This window comes from Pongo pygmaeus, chromosome 2, assembly GCF_028885625.2.
Source record: "Pongo pygmaeus isolate AG05252 chromosome 2, NHGRI_mPonPyg2-v2.0_pri, whole genome shotgun sequence".
NCBI classification, from domain to species: domain Eukaryota; kingdom Metazoa; phylum Chordata; class Mammalia; order Primates; family Hominidae; genus Pongo; species Pongo pygmaeus.
Window position 1 is genome coordinate 57854525 of NC_085930.1, and position 17611 is coordinate 57872135.

The 17611-nt window shown below is 48.2% G+C and overlaps 1 protein-coding gene across 3 annotated transcripts in view; it reads right to left on the reverse strand.

Annotated features, from left to right (window-relative positions):
• Nucleotides 1–16172, reverse strand: part of HEG1 (heart development protein with EGF like domains 1) — a 95869-nt gene extending 79697 nt beyond the window's left edge. For 2 of the 3 annotated variants that reach the window (XM_054481507.2, XM_054481506.2), the window contains exon 1: nt 15659–16171. In XM_054481507.2, coding sequence (XP_054337482.1) covers nt 15659–15974 — 316 coding nt within the window. In that variant the 5' untranslated portion in view covers nt 15975–16171. Of the gene's footprint in view, nt 1–15658 lie in introns of all 3 variants that reach the window. The other variant, XM_063661683.1, reaches the window with a different exon arrangement.
• Between the last annotated feature and the right edge of the window lie 1439 nt (nt 16173–17611).

A 17611-nucleotide genomic window follows, 5' to 3' on the forward strand; every position in this document is an offset into this window, starting at 1 on the left:
ACTGCAGCTTGAAACACAACTGTGCTGACCTTGTTTCTCTCTAACAGGAATGAAATGGTGCCTATCACATGGGCTTTGGAATCAGACAGACTTGATTTGACAACAGCTGCACATTATTAGCTGGAAGACTGAGCAAGAGGACTTCTCGATCAGCTTCTAACTCAGAGAGGATTTTTATGCATAACGAAAAGAATAAGAGAGAAAGAGTGGAGCCATAATGGAGAATGAGCTTGAGGAACAAGAAAAGTCTGTTTTTGATATGTGATGTTTGGGGTGATGTGACAACTTTCAAGGGAAAATGTCTGGCAGACAGTTAAAGATTCGGGACTGTTGATTAGGAGAAAGGACAGGATATGACATATGAAGGGAAAAATCAAGGATCAAGGACTGATTCCTGGGAAAACTTGAATGTAGAGACAGGAGAAGAGCCAGTGACAGAGACACAGATGACAAGGGAAGGACAGGATGAAATTAAAGGTAGCAGCCAGTGAAGAGGAAGGCAGTGAGACCAGCCCTACACAAAGTCCCTAGGCCTTTCTAGGGTGTCGCCTGGTAAAAGAAAGATGAAGGTCATACTGCTCAAAAGGGAGCGGTTCCAGAACAGTAAGACACTGATGCCCAGAGGTGGAATTGCCCGTTCCTGCCTCCCCGGTAGAGCATTCCTGGGATCCTCAATTTGGGGACTGGTGGACCACATTCAAATGAAAATATAACATTGTCTTAGATACCAGCAATGGATCCTTACACCTTTGTTTCTTTGTCATTTTAAAACATTTTCCTAAAATTTAATTGTTCATACAGGGAGAGGAGAAAACAGACTTCTTTTTTTTTTTAAAGGACTTTCAGCACCGTCCTTTAAAATTCCCATTTGAGTATGATGGACAGCAACAGACTGAAGAGGGGCAGAGCACTGTTCACAGGTCCTTTCCAGGAGAATGAATCTGTGCTTCTCTTCCCACAGATCAAATTAAGAAAAAAATTCCCATGCATTTTACAATTGACAAAGCACTTTTCACAGGATAATTTCATGGCCTAAATTATCCCTTTAGATTCTGACCCTCTGAGTGGCAGGCAGGAGGGTAATTCTTGCCCTATTTTACAGAAGTGGAGACTGAGACTCAGTACAGAAGTCACCTGCCCAGGTTAACCCAGAAAATAGGTGGCAGAGCAGAGACTAGAGCCCAGCTCCTTCATTCCAGTGTCTTTCCTAACTGACCACTTTCAAATGAAAACCAGTGAAGATTGAGCAGAGAGAAGCTCTTGCTAAACTGATTTCCGGCGTGTGGCAAGCTCTACTGACTAGCATCCATACTGCTTTACATCCTTCATGCTGGCCAAGGTTACCTGGATTGTCTCTGGTGCCCCCATCCCTCTCCAAAGGTGACCACTACCCTTAGGGACCATAGCAACCAAGTAGCCTGACCTTCACAGGACTGTGGTCCAAGAGGGACAGTAACAGTTTCAAATCTGCAATACAACCAATGAGTAGCATTTATAAATTCAAAAAATATTTACTTTCATACCCATTAGGAAGGCTATTATCAAAAAAGAAGAATGGAAAAGAAATGCTGGCGAGGATATGGAGAACTCAGAACACTCCCGCAGTGCTGGTGGGAATGTAAGATGGTACAGCCACTGTGGAAAACAGTGTGGCGGTTCCTCAAAACCTTAAGAGTTATGAGTTGATCCAGCAATCCCACTTCTGGGACTATATCCAAAAGAATTGAAAGCAGGAACTCAAACAGACACTTATGCACCCATTTTCATAGCAGCATTATTCACAACAGCTAAAAGATGAAAGCAACCCAGCTGTCTATCAGTAGATGAAAGGATAAACAAAATGTGGTATATATGTACAATGGGATATTATTCAGCCTTCAAAATGAGGGAAATTCTAACACATGCTACAACATGGGTAAACCCTAAAAACATGATGGTAAGTGAAATAAGCCAGCCACAAAAGGACAAATGTTACATGATTCCACTTTCATGAGGTATCAAGGATAGGCAAAATCACAGAGACAGAAAGCGGAATAAAGGTTATCAGGGGCTGGAAGCAGGGAGGAACAGGAAGTTATTATTTAATGAGTTTCTATTTGGGATGATGAAAAATTTCAGTAAACAGATGGTGACGATGATTGCAACAACATTGTGATTGTACTCCATGCCACTGAATTGTATACTTAAAAATGGTTAAAATGGTAAATTTTATGTTGCACATATTTTACTACAATAAGAAATGTATGTATTTACTAGGCCAAGCGCAGTGGCTCATGCCTGTAATCCCAGAAATTTGGGAGGCTGAGGCAGGTGGATCACCTGAGGTTAGGAGTTCGAGACCAGCCTGGCCAACATGGCAAAACCCTGTCTGTACTAAAAATACAAAAATTAGCCAGGTGTGGTGGCACACATCTGTAATCTCAGCTACTCAGGAGGCTGAGGTACAAGAATCGCTTGAACCTGGGAGGCGGAGGTTTCAGTGAGCCGAGATCATGCCACTGCACTCCAGCCTGGGTGACAGAGCAAGACTCTGTCTCAAAAAAAAAGTATGTAGCGCCAACCATAAGCAAGATGCTCTGAGGGTTACATGGATGAATCAGGTATAGAATCTACCTCAAGGAGTTCCAGGAGAACTGGACCATGTTAATAAGTCCCTATGATGCTTCTGGGGTGTGAGAAGGGGCCCCCCAGGGGTAGAGACTGAGACTGTGCCTAGGAGTTTGGAAGGGGCAAGGCTAGGACTAGAAACTCATCCTCCCTTCCACGGCTGCCAGTCCCAGTCCCCTTCAGATAGCAGGGGCCCTTCCCCTGCAGGCCCTCTTTGCCTCATACCTTCCCCCAAGGGTCCTCCGGATGAGGGGGATTTCAGGCCGGTGGCCAGCAGCGGGATATTCTGGGACATGCAAGAACCTTGGGGGCCTGTGGGAAGGTGGCTGCAGCCTCCCCAGAAAAGCAGCCGCCCACTCAGCGAGGCCACTCTGGGCTGTGTTTTGAAATGCTGCTGCGGATGTAATGATTTTGGGTGGAGGACGTTTAGAAGCCAAATGAGTTTGTGTGAACAAAAGACTCAGCCCTCGATCTGGACTGTCCAGGGCTCTCAGGGAGTTTCGTTTCCTTCCTTGTTCTTGCCCTGAAAGAAGCAGCCCTAAGAAAAATCAAGCATGTTGGAAAGTGCTGGATTTGAGATTTGACGATCAGATTTTTAAAACGCTTCCCCTGCAAGTGCTCTAGCGATGAAGAAAGTAAAATCTACCTCCCCTCCCTGTGAGGGGTCGGCTCTTGTTCAGCTGAGCATTCTCTCCGGGTGACAGACGTCTGCTGGACTGAACCCAGACCCAGGGGAGGCCTGGCCTGGAGCTCCCAAGTCAGGGTCAGCCTTCCAGAAATAGAACTGGCTCTGAGGTGGCCTCGGGCATGAAGGAGGGATGCAGCCTATCCCAGCAGGAGTGAAAGATGAAGGACCTTGGAGTGACCTGAAGCTCTTTGCTTTAAAAAGAATTCTATAGGTTTTTTTTTTTTTTTTTTCAAGGCCTTGAGGAAAAGTCCTAGGGTCAAAGGTCAGAAGATTCCCAGTTGGTTAAATAAGTGAACAAAAAGGCTTTCTGCAGGGAGGAAAGGGGGTCTACCTTGTTTCTAGGGGCACCTTCCTTGCTGCCTCCATTTTCTTTGCCCCTCTCATCCTTTGACAGATAAACATCCAACACAGTGGCTGAAGAGGAGGCTCTTTGGAAAGAAATTGAAGCCGGTAGCTCCCAGTCCCCTCTGGACGCGAAGCCCAAGGGTGCCAGCGGGGTGGTGCGAGCCTCCGGGTCTCCTGTGTTGTCACCGTCACATTCGATCACACCCAGAGAGGAAGCTGCGTGGCAGGGCTCCACCAAAGGAGACCTGCCAGGTTAGCGAAACAATAAAAAGGCAAAGGAAAAACATCCTGGTTCTGAGGAGGAAGAGGGGGGAGAGGCAGGCGCAGGAGGGGCGGGAGGAAACGGGCCTGCTCCTGGGGGTGTGCGCACTGGGCAGCCCGGCCTGGGCCCGGGCCCTGGTGTCCACACAGCTGGCGGCTGACTTTCAGAAGCTCTGCAGTTAATTTACTCGACAGACCTCTGTGAAGTGGCCCAGGACTCTGAGGAAATCATAGAAACATAATTTGTCTGGAGCGTTGACGACTGCTAGAAAATGGAGCCGTGGAGTGATGTTTCAGCACGAAGGCTCTGAGGCCTGCGCTGGCTGATGGGAGGGAGCTCCAGGGCCTCTGAGGGGAGAAGCTAAAATCTAGTTTAGGGAGAGATGTAAAGTCTGCTAATGTGTTTTGTAAATCAAGATTGGGAAACCTGACATTCTATTCAAATATAACCAGTATTTTAAAAAACCAGTTGTATACCATAGCCAGTTAAGAGAGATAAAACAGATAAAGAGGAAGAAAGGAAGGGGGCTGAAAAGAGAAATAAGACAAAAAGAAATAAAGTTAAGGAATTTTTTCAAAAGACATACCAGAGCAGGACAATAATAATGATTATTATTGTTATATTGCAGCCAAAACGTAGGTAGCATCCACTCCATGCCAGCCACTGTGCTAAGCATTTCACATAGACTGTCTCAATCCATCCTCACGACAGCCTTATGAGGTCCTCCCATTATTATCCCTGCTTTTCTGATAAGGAAACTGAGGTGTAGTGAGATTAAGGAATTTGTCCGAGGTTACACAGCAAATAGTAAAACTGGATCCAAACCCAGGTCTGTCTGACTGCAATGAAAACCCAGTTTAAAAAAAATACAGAAATAGAGAAAGAATGAAATAAGAAAGAGCAAAACTAAGACTGAGAGCTCCAGAGAAAGGGTAACATGTACTGAAAGCAAAAGCCAGAAAGGACAGAGCTAGGCTTCCTCCTTGTGGGCTTCGGGGATGTCTCACTAAGGACACTGGGATTCAAACTGCAATTTCCTGAAACAAACAGGGATATGACATCTTGATGGCCTATGTAACTCACTGTCCAAATGGAATTCAGCGCTCTGATACGATTTAGAAGAAAGGGAGGAAGCAAGGATGGGAGGAAGGGAGAGAGAGGAGTCCATGCTGATTTCATGCAAGTAAGAAAAGGTGGCAAGAGATGAAGATGATGGTTTGAGTGCATTATTGGGAGATTAGTGGGACAATTAGCAAGCAAAGGGAGGTCAGGTTTTGGAGGAGGAAGAGATGACGTGTTTGCATTTATAACTGTTACCTGTTGGTTTAAAGTGAAGCTCACCAAACCTGTGTGAATGCTGGCAGATGGCTGAAGGCACAGAACTGGACTGTAGTTGGAAGCACACACTCAGAGAAAACAGGGGAAGCCACACTGTGTTTTCTTTCCAAGCCTTTGTCCCGCAGTTCTCTCTACCTAGACTGTCCTACTTCCTTCCCCTTGGCCTCCTGGCAAAATCAGCTCAGAGATCACCCCTTCCAAGAAGTATTCCCCAGAGACAACGCTCTTCCTCTGGACTATTTTATCTTGTTACACAATTCTAGCTTATTCTCTCGTAATCCTAGGTCTCTTATGAGAGACTGTGGCTCATAGCAGGTGCTCCATAAATGTTCACTGAACCTAGGGGGAGGCAGAAGGTCAAGGGTAGAGCTGTGAAGGACATCCCACCTGGTGGGAGTCAGAAGAGATGGGAAAGCGTTAGCCATGGCAATCACAGACAGATGACAGGACAAAGACGAACAACTGAAAAGGCTATTGAGATTTCCCAGAAATGTTCTCCCTTTCTCCAACTCCTCTCCAGTTTTCCACTCATCACTCCACGTCTACCTCTTCCTGATGCCTGACTCTCTTAGAGACATAACGCCTGATGTGTTCCCAGGAAGCATTCATGACTAACATGTACACAGCACATGCATGTTTACAAAGCGTGTCCATGTGGATCAGTTCCATTCATCCTTCCAACAACACTGAAGTCAACAAAACAGTTATCGTCTCCATTTTACAGATATGGAAGCAGGTACAGAAGTTAAATGACTTGCCCAAGGTCATAGCCAGTTCACTATATCACAACTAAAACATTGCTCTGTCCAGTTAAAAGTGCTTTCACTGTCAAAATTATATTTGCTCCTCCTCAAAAACCTTGTTAGGAGCAGGAAAGTCTTTATTATCCTAATTTTTAATATGAGGAAATTAAGGCCTAGGGACATTAGGCAGCTATCCAATGCCACAGAGGCAGAAAGCTGAAGGGGTTAAGCACAGGTCCTCCAACCCCCACCAGAGCTCCACGGCATCTCTCCCCAACTTTGCCAGCAGCTACAGCCAGTAGCACTCCATTACCATAAGGCATGACTGTACTAGAAATAATTCCTAACAAACCACAAGAATTCCCCTACCCAAGTGAGTATGGTCTTCTTCAAAGAGGTCCCAATAAGACAATACTTATTCCATCAATACTGTTACTGCTCAAACCATTTTCTAAAATTTGCTACTTTTCTTTTTTCATATATATGTATATGCATATATATATATACATACACACACACACACACACACACACATACACACATATATATATTTTTTTAATTATAGAGATGAGGTCTCACTATGTTGCCTAGACTGGTCTCGAATGCCTGGCCTCAAGCAATTCTCCTGCCTCAGCTCCCAAAGTGCTGGGTTTACAAGTGTGAGCCACTGTGCCCGACCCAACTGGCTAGTTTTCAATAGAGCCTGCAGAATATTATTCTCTTGAGTTTCCTGAATAATGATACATTTCCATCCCTTGATAATGATGTTGGATTATTTTGGAAACACAAAACTTCAAAGATGATCTGATGAAAGATGCAGTAGATGGAGATCCGCGACCCCATTTTCAATCCAGGAGGTTTGCTGCAAGAAACACCAGGGAGTTGCTTGTGTGGCTCACACACACTCTGAAGGTGGCTCTTAACTCCTTCAAACACTTGTGAAGCATGTATTGATAACCCCCAAAGGTTCTGATCTGAAGAATACTCATTGACCACAGAGGTCCAAGTGTGACTGATTTTCAAAGGCTTCTTATTTTGTGGTCACACCTGGCATACTGCTATTATTCAATCCTAATAGCTTTCTATGTGTTCATCTGGTCTCCTCAGATGACCATAGGTGAGGGCTGTTGCACTTGGTTTTTCTGACTTCAAATCATGAAAGTTGGCTCTTTCCTCTCCATGTTTAAGGCCAAGAAGCAAAAGAGAGCTCTAGGGATACCAAGGGGTGAGGTTGGCAGGGGTCCAACGAGGGGAAGACCAGGTAACAGAGGTCTTTGGAACATGGACTTGAACCCTAGGCAGGAGCTTGTCCGCTGTCCAGTAAAACGCCTGGAAGGCAAGGTGCGGTGGGGGGGTTGCTGCCAACACAATGACCAGTGTAAATGGGCACTGGTTTCAGTAGCATCACTGTTGCCAGCATTTCTAGAGCTCTCTTGCCCAGGCATCAAGCCGTCTGCTTTACAGGTGTTATATTGCACTTCTCCATTCTGAGCAGGGCTCTTTCTATTAATAGCCCATTTGACAGATGACAAACTGACCACACAGAGAGGCTAATAACCTACCACAGTCCCACAGCTGGCAAGTGGCACTGCTGGGGTTTAAATTGAGACTGTCTGACCCTTCCAAGCCGGGACCTCTGTGGCCTGTGACTGCAACACCAGCAGGGCTCTCGTCCACACCCTGGCAAAAGATGATCCCTGAAAAAGTCTCACCACATGGCCGTAATAAAGGTCCTGGGGGCCAGGGAGGCTGCAGGAGTGAAACTCGTCCCCAAGTTGAAGCTGTTTCCATCTCCTATCACCCAGAAAAGAAAAATGGAGTGGTTTTTAATTCTAGCCCAATATATGATAATTACTAGTCACAGCCCTGCACTAGGAACATCCCTCCAGATGACAAGCACGCATCTCTCTCCTGACTCTTGCTACTCCTTCCTCCAATTTGATTCTTCAGTTCCAAGGTGGAACTGCAGGGCCACCTGAAGAGCTTGACCTTGGCCTCTGCCCTCTTCTTGTCACTTTTCTTCCTCCCCCATCTTCATTTCCCAGCCTATCAGAGACATTAAGAAGAAACTTGTCAACTTATCAAATCCATTTCTTTGCCTTCAGCACCTTCTCTGCACAGATAGATGGGGGCTCCTGTTATTCAGGGTCTTCAGTGAGGTCAGATTCTCCCTCAAGTCCCCCGAGACATCCCAGGAATTGGGAATGCGGTCTTGTCTGCCTGCCATGCCATCTGACCTGTAAGCTTTCCTCAAAAATGTTTACATGACACGAAAGCTAGCATGAAGTTCAAGTACCTCAAAGCTAAAATATTAAGCAAAAGGAAACTGTCCATTTTTAATAGCCTCTGTAGACTTTGCAGATGGTCTTTCCAGCTCCTTAAGAGACCTTGCAACCAGAGCCCCATACCATGTGGTGGTAAAGACCCTGCTGCAGGACCCTCCACGGCACCTAGAGGAAAATCGACCTCCTTACCATGGTTCTCACGGCCCTGGGTGATCCAGACACCCTGGCCTTCCTTCTTGCCAATCCTGAGACAAGGCAAGCTGGGTCCTGCCTTAGATCATCTGCCCTGGCTGCTCCCCCTGCCTGGAAGGCTCTTGCTGCTATAGGCAGGGGGATGCCATGTGCCAAGTCTCCAAGACAGGAATGAGTTTGGCATATATTAGCAACTGTCTGGTGTAAGTGGGGAGCAGAGCAAGAGAGGGTGAGAGAGGTGGCCAGACAGATCCTGCAGGCCTCATATTCCAATTTAGGGGGTCTGGATTTTATTCTAAGTACAATGCAAAGCTCTTTGAGGGTGTTAAGCCTCCAAGTAAGGTGACCTGAGTTACATTTTAAGAAGATCACTCTGGCTTCTGTGAGTACAGATTAGAGAGAGAGCACAAGTGGATGCAGACAACAGAAAAGAGCAGTGGGGAGGAAGAGAGCAGATTCACCATGTATCCTGGAAACAGATCACCTGGAGTTGCCAAAAAAGAATCAAGGTAGTGGGTGAGGGAAGGAGAGGAATGGAGGGTGACTTCTAGGCTTCTAGCTTAAGGAACTAGGTGCATGGTGTTGCTAACTCCTGACATGGGAAGAGGCAGGAGTTGACACAGGGTTAGGGGATGAGAATCAAGGATTCTGATTCTCTCTGATTGTCCTCTTTTATTTCACCATCACACTTTGCCACAGACAGGCCTTCCATGCCTATCATACAGTAGGCAGGCTGCTTCCTGCACTTTTAGGAGTCCCACTAAACAGCTCAGAATGGAGGCCAGAGGCCTTTCCCCTGACCTCATTCTCCCCAGTCTCCCTCTGCCTTTTAACTTGGATAGTTTCCAGATGAGAGGACAAGTCAAGACAGAAAGCAGAAATATGTTAACTTACGTGGACCTTCACAGACCTCCACATATGATGCATAAACCATGCTACATTCAGATTATCTGCCAATCCACAGCCAACCTGCAAGCCACCCCCACCTCTCATTGCACCCTCATGCCAGGCTGGCATCCCTTCCTCCCCGCCATCCACACTGGATGTTCTCCACCTGACTGGAGCTGATTTCCTCTTCCTCTGTGGCTTTAACTACTGCCCCTCAGGGCTGAATCTGGCCCTGGCCTCCCTCTAGTTCAGTTCCACATTCTCAACCATCCACAGAATACTTCCAAGCGGACATGCAGTCTTTACACTGAAAGGCTGAAACTGAAGGAGCCCCTTTAACAGCAAAGAGCTCCTCTCCATTCTGTCCTGTCATCTCCGTGGCCAGGCAGTCTAGCACTCCAGCCTTACTCTTTTAAGTGGCCCTTGCATCTCTCCCTTTCAATTTCCACTACCTCCACTCTAACCCATGCTCTGTCCTCAGTCTTTCCTCCCAACACATCAATACAATGCCCACCAGCATTCCAGTGTCTCTTAAACAACAATGGGGCTGTAGTGAGGGCAGATATGTATATGGTTCATCTATGAGGCCCCAGCTCCAAGCAGAAATGAACAAGCTAATTATGCTTTCCCTGTTCAGAAGCCATCAGGGGCTCCTTGGTGTGGATGGGATGAAAACAAACACCTTAACGGGCCTCTAAAGCCCTCCACAATCAGGTCTAATCCTCCTTTCCAGTCTTGTCTTCAACGACTAGTTGATTTGGGAGCCTATCTGGCCTCTTCAAGTCCTTTTCTCCAGCCTTACTGGCTGTTGATCACCTCCATTTTGAAAAGTCTTGGGCTTTTCAACATTTGGGATTTTGCGTGGATGCCATTCATCCTCCACCTCTTTTTTTTTTTTTTTTTTTTTTTTGAGATGAAGTCTCACTTTGTTGCCCAGGCTAGAGTGCAGTGGTGCATTCTCGGCTAACTGCAACCTCCGGCTCCCAGGTTCAAGCGATTCTCATGCCTCAGCCTCCTGAGTAGCTGGGATTACAGGCACGTGCCACCATGCCCAGCTAATTTTTGTATTTTGAGTAGAGACAGGGTTTTACCATGTTGGCCAGGCTGGTCCCAAACTCCTGACCTCAAGTGATCCACCCGCCTTGGCCTCCCAAAGTGCTGGGATTACAGGCGTGAGCCACCATGCCCAGCCCATCCTCCACCTCTCTGTCTATCCACATCCCAGTCAACTTTCAAAGTTAAATCAACTCCCCCCTTTCCCACTGAAGTCTCCCTGGACTATCCAGTCCCCAGTGGTCTCCACGTCTGCATGCAGCAGCCCATCTCCACCCTCACCATTCCTTTGGTCAGTACGATCTCCCGTGGCATTTCTTCAGTTGTGAGTCACTCATGCATCGTTATTTCGCTTTTTACAATCTTGATGTCTGTGCTCCAACAAGACTGAATGTTCCCTGGGGGCATCACAGACATGCACTACAACTTCATCACCTGGCACGGCTCTTCCACATAGCAAGTCTTCTGTAAATATATCTTGATTTACAAATCAGTCCAATGTGACACAAATAGAGACATCTGCCACACTCCAACAAAAGAAGAGTGAAAAAACAGAATAGAAACGTCTTTGTTTCTGTCTATGCCCGATGAATGGTGAGTGGGTAGAAGAGAGCATAGATGTTCAAATGAAAGCAATTTGACAGCGTCTGCATGGAGTACCATTTAACCTCACCTCCTACTGGGCAGGTATTCATAACAACTGCCTCACAATGTCAGCCACTGCTCCACGTTCCCAGGAGAGGGCCCATTAAGAAAGTCACCAATTCATTTCAGCTTGGCTTATAATTAATGCAGCAACCTCTGGCATCAATAACCTATGGATTGGCATATGAGTAGGGCATAATTTACAATCTCTATATAAAATGTCATTTTAAAGACTTGTGGTCTTGTCTCAGGTAATTTCAAACAAAATTTTTAAAAAATTTTTACTCAATAGGTGTCCTCATTGCCACTGCCGTCTCCTCATATTTTCCCCATGCCCATGCTGGCCCCTAATCTCTACAAAAAAGCAAGAGCAAGGAATGGAGGGAGGGAGGAAGAATGATGAGCAGGAGAGGATCTTAGAGATCTAGGACAACTGGTACCCCATTTTACAGATGAGAAAACTGAGACCTCCTGATATTGTGGGACAAGCACCTGGATTTGGTCAAAATCTATTTAAATCCTGCTGCCTCCATTTACTGTGTGATCTAACCTCTCCAGGCTACTGTTTCCAGAACTGTAAAAGGCAAATAACATCCCTCACGGGCTTGTTTTGAGGGTTAAACGGAGAAGGAGTGTGAAGGCGCCGAACACACATAGGTGCTCAAAGGCCAGGGAGTCAAAAGTCAGACCCCAAAACTAGTTTCCTTCCTTGTTGCCTCCCCAGGATTCTTGGAAGAGAACATTTATTGCAGCTGAAACCTCCCATTCATACAAAAAGGATGCTGGAGACAGAGGGAAGCCACCGAAGAAGGCAGTAAGTGGCTAACAAAACCACAACTGCCATCTGTTCTTTGCTTTCTTTCTGAGTGTCTCTGGACAAGGACAAGTTAACTTCAGTAACACTGTTTTCAGCCAGCTGGGCAGGGCTGCTGGAAGGCAGGAGGGATCACCAGGAGGGCAGAGGCTCCTTCCCCAGCCTCCAGGACAAGGATGCAGAAACTGCCCAGCTGGGCAGCAAATACCTTTCAGTCTCCCTCAGTCCACACCATTCGGGTCTCTGGCAAAACATGGTTCAGCATGTGCACACAGACTGAGGAAAGCAATAAAAGGGTTCTTGTAAGGTAAAAAGGATGTGGCTTTTAAACACTCATGCACCACGGAGAGTCCCTTGCCCCCTCCCGCCTCCCCCCTTCTATTTGGGACACCCTCCATCAAAGCAAACAGGCTTCTCAGGAATCCCCACTACCACCACCCCCAAGCCTCCGCCAGGAGTGAGGTAGCCGCCTTCTGGAGGAAAGCCACTCTCCCTTCCCTGAGGGGCTGCCTCTTGCCCGCTGCACCTTGTAATGGTTCTCCCAGCAGCCAAGCTAAATGACGAAGTTGGCCCACAAAGTTAGAGCAATTCAGGCGACAGCTATTTAACAGCTCAGAAGGGGCTCAGCTCAAAGCGCTTCCTTCCCTCTAGGGAGCTGCATTTTTCTAAGATTATTATTTCTCGGGCTGGCTGCTCAGCTACTCAGCGTCATTTCCCCTTTGGGTGGGAAAGTTCTTTCCTTCTGCATTGATTTTCATTATGATTTAAGCCTTCTCTCCCTCTTATCTGCAGATCTCACAATTAAAGCATAGCATATGGATCACAAAATTAAGGCATATAAACTTTGCATTCAGCTTAGAACTGTGGCTCGGAGTCCTGAGTGGTAGAAAAACACATGCAGAAAAAGAAAACCTCTAGGTCTCAGCATCTTGTCACCACTAGCTGAAACACCAGCAATAAACATCAGCTGAACAGCCAGCAGGGTGACGGGTGGGCGCAAAAGCTTAACAATGGCTATATAAGCAGGGAGCTGCTCTCCAGGGACTTACAGTCTAATACAGGCAAACAATCCACATAATGGAATGCTAACGCGGTTACTCAGCAGTGAGAAGTTGAACTCTGCCAGGAAGAGAAGAGCTGGAAATGGCCCACAGGGAAGAAAAGGACATCTGTGGCCCTTGCTGCTGACATCAGTGTATTTGGAAGTCCCAGGGGCCAGGCCCTGACTACCAGCATCCCCATGGCACGAAAGGCCTGGAGGCAGCTTCCCCAACAACCAAATGGAGCACGTTACTTGTGAGACTCAGGGCTTGTTAGTGGCAGTAGCATGGTGCCTCCCCAAACACAAAAATGCTGAGGGAGAGCTGGGATGACCATCTGTCAGGGGTGCTGGAGGGGCAGACATTTGCATGGGACACAGTGTGGACTGGAGGACCTGTGGAGGCCCTCTCAGCATTGAGACCTTGCTGCCTTGTGAAATGAGTGATAGCATCTAGTGATACATGAGGACCAATCCAAAAGGCCCCCAATCCTGGTTATCAGAAAACTCAGACTCACTGAAATCACTGAACACTGGTTTTCTTATGTGTTGTTTCTTTTTTACCCCTAAATGATACTGTTTGAGCCACTATCAGAAAAACAAGCACAGGTCATGCCTAGATCCTTGGCCATATGAGTAGCTTCTAGCAGCTTCAACAGGTGTTCAGTTCATCTCTTCTAATTGCATCTTCCTAACATCCCTTCAGAGATTGGGCCTTTGAGCCACTGGAGAGGAGGCACTCCTCTTCAGTGTCTGTGGGTGGTGTCTGTGGGGCACCAGGAGACCAGGAGAACCTACTTAGGTAAGAGAAGGTGTGCACTATTCCAATTACTCTCTCGCTGCTTTCTGGGATTCTCACATGTATTCCTTCCAGTACCTCATATACATGAAGCCTCCATCACTCACTTCTGCAAAGGAATCAAACTCGGAAAGCCACAAAACCAAGACCAGCAGTGTTACCTGCCACACCTGTGAGGGATGTTTGGGTCCCACAAGGCCCCAATTCTTACCAGCTGAGTCCTCTAAGCTAGCTGCCTCCATTGTCCCTACCTCTCTGTAATACCTACCTCTCTCTGGAGATCCCACCCCTAAGAGAAGGAAAGAGACTCATGTGCCTGCGCCATCCAGCCAGGGCCCCTGCAAGTCAGTGTCTCTCCCACCTATCCCCTAACAACAAGATGGGGGCCATTCAGCTAAGACAGCCTGACTACTACCGAGAGAAATCTGCCTTCGGCTCTTGGGTGTCTCCTCCGAAATGTTCTCAATTCTCTGCAGTTTATCTTCTGTTTAGAAAAACTCACAAAATACTACACAGTGTTCCTCAGTTACTTTTCTAGTTGGAGAAATATGTTGTTTTATGTTCTTGATTCCTTCCCATGGAAGTTAGCAAAACAGCGTATGCTGTAAGTAATCTAAAGTCAGAGTCACTTCGGGATGTGTCTCCTACAAGTCTTCAGAAGCTTCTCTCTCCTCTCCCTTTTCTTACTGTTCCTCGGTTTCTCAATCTTATGCCAGTGATTTAAAAATTCACAAAATAAGGCATTTTGCGATAATGGGAATACTGTTGAATATGAAATTGAGTTTTTACAGGAGAATTTGATTTTTAAAAATCCAAACTTTTTCTTATTTAACTCTAAGAAGCACCTCTAGGTTGGAGGAAGCAAGCTAATTCACGTGCCAGAAAGTCTGCATGATATGAGAAACTTAAATGAATTGTCAATTACGCAGACAACTCAACTTTCAGGGAAACTCCAAATCAATGTCCAGTGTTGCAAGCAACCCAGCTTATTTGAATAGCCCGGACAGAGCATATGCCCTGTGTCACTCACAGGAAGGCAAAGGCTAACACCACCACGTTGCTGACTTTGTTCAAAGCACTTTCCATTTATTTTTACTTTCATTTTGTCACATCATCACTAGGAGGCTAGAAGGAACAGGGATCATCACTTCCATTTCACAGATGGAGAAAGCGAGCTCAAAGAGACAGCATTCCCAAGGTCATAATGGTATTATGGTTAGAATTCACTCAGTATGTGGCATATTTTTCCAGATCATAAGAAAGAACTGGACACAAAGGTAGCAGGGAGAAGAGGTCAGTTCCTTCTCTCTGCATGGGACAGGCGGTGGCTACCACGGAGCAACAGTTCATTGGGAAAGGAAAGGGGAGGGAGGAGGCTCAGGGATGGTCCTGTATCATCAGCCTGTGCCTTGCAGGGCTTCAACCATGCAACCCCAACCGCGTTCCTTTGCTTTTAAGTCGAACCAGTACAGCGTTTTGTTTCAAACTACGTACATCCTTTGTCCTTTACAATATCCCGTCCTAGAACCCCTTAAAAATCAGTTATTTAGATGAGAAAGTCGAGCCCTGTACCTGGAGAAGCCAGTTCTGTATAGCAGAAAAAATGAAACTGGGGACCGGCTGGCCAGATATCGGGGGTGGGAGACATGCTTTGGAGTCTTTTTCCCTTTCCTTTCCATTTTTTTTAAAGTGGGCTGGAAGAGATACAGGGTACCCCATAGAAAATAAGTTTTCTTCCAAAGGGTTGGGGGAGAACGGGATGGTCACACCCCTCAGTCCAGCCAACTGCGAAAGCGTCCCTCCCTACCCGCCGACCCTCAGGGTCCCGCACACGCCGGGCGAGGAGCCCCCACCCTAGGTCGCGCGGGGCGGAGGGGCCTACGGCTGGGGATGCAGCCCGGGGCGCGCCCACGCCCCCAGCCCAGGCTGGCCAGGAGCCAGGTTCCCGGCTCTCACTCACCCGCGCTCCCGCCTCTGGGGGCCCGGCCGGAGGGTCCCCACTGTGTCGCGGCGCCCGGCTCAGGGGCCCTGTAGCTAGGGCCGGGGGTCGCGGGCCCGCGGCGCTCCCGGGGTGGCGTGGGCGGCGGCTCGCGCTCCGGGCGGCGCTCCAGCTGCAGCTCCAGCCCCGCTCCCGCGAGGGGCGCCAGGCTCAGCGCGCGGCGAGCCGGGGAAGGCGGCGGGTCCCGCGTCCCGGGGGCCGCCGGCGGCAGCAGCAGCAGCGGCAGCAACAGCAGCAGGAGCGGCGGCGGCCACCGCGAGGCGCGCGGCGAGGCCATGGTGACGGCGCCCGCCCGCGCTCACATGCCCGGCGCGCGGGGCGAGGGCAGCGGGCAGCGGGGGCCGCGCGGGGCGGGGGAAGTGAGCGGAGTGAGGCTGCGAGCGCGCTCCGCGCCTCAAAAGTTGTCGGGAGCCGCGGGAGGGCGGCCGGGGGCCGGGCTGGCTGGGCGGAGGCGGCCCGCGGCGCCGCTACATGCTAATTAGCCCGGGCGGGTCGCTGGCTGGCGGGCGGCTCCTCCTCGGTTGACATCACCGGCCCCGCGCGGCGGGCCCGGGGGCGGGGAGAGGGCAGGAAGGGGGCTGGGGCCCGGCGCCTGGAGAGCGGCCCGGCCCGGGACAGCGGGATGAGGTCAGCGGAGCCACGGTGCTGCAACTTTTGTCGCACACATGCTCCGCATAGTCTTCTGAATCGGGCACCACTTTCCCAACTCCTTAAACGCACAAGAAGTTGGTGAAAAGCAGGTCCTGGGTAATGTGATTAGCACCAGACTAGATTATCCCAAATGCTTTGATAGGAGAGAGAAAGGGAACGGTCCCCTGGTACCCAGCCCGCGCTGTCAACCCCCTTACTGATTTGAAGTGTCCCCACTCCCACCCCCACCTCCCCTTCTCCAGGCCCCAGGGCTGCTGATGAGCTCGTGTTTGCCAAACCTAACACCTCACCCTCCGGCCAACGCGAGAATCCGAGTATCCCCCACGCCCTCTCAAGCTTGGATGCCGTTCCCATCCCACCACTGCCTTTGGCTCACACCAGAGTTCTGCAGAGATGTCACCGCGAGGACACCCAAACAGGCTGCAGGGAAAAGAAAACTGTGAATTCAAGCAGGCTAGGGCAAACTCATCATCAGGAAAAGAACTGCAGGTCGCAAAGGAAACCGAATGATGCCCAGATATCACAGAATTTTAAATGGAAACCTATGGGGAAAGATTCCAAGATTTCACGTAAACAAATTGTCTTCGTAAATAAAGTTCCATTTGTTTCCATAACCTCTCCCTCCCCAGTAAATGAATAATAAAATGTCTAAAGTTTAGGACTGTAAGCCACCTCATTAAGTGAAGAAAGAGGGGCTCAAATGGGAAAATAACTTGCTCAAGATTCTGAAGGTAGACCCGAAGACGAAATGATTCATCTGTGAATGACCATGTGATATTATTAATTCTGGTCTCCTAATTCAGAGTTTGCAATAATTCGCAAACAGAAACAAATAGTATTGCAACAGAAACAAATGTTGCAGCTCCTTGGGGATCTTGCCAGTTCTGTTGGGGGCCCCTGTCTGACAACCAAATGCTCGTGAAAAGATGAGTATGCACCTCACTTTCAGGCCTGGCTCTCCATCCCATTTCTTTGCTCTTCTCTGTTTCTCTGTCTCCAGATCTCCATGACCCACCTCCAGGAGAATGAGATCGTAGTGTCCAGGGCAGCTGCAGATGGGCCTAGGCCCACTTTTTGGTGACTCAGTACAAGTGAGTCATTTGGCAAAAAAACATAAAGGAGGCTGTGTATAAACAAACTCACCTTAAATGAGAGAATAAGGAGTAAAGATTTGGTTTTATTTTGTTTTGTTTTTAAACAAACCAGCTTTCCAGGGCTCTAACACAGAACTTCCAGGTCCCTCCAAGAAAGTACCAAACAGTA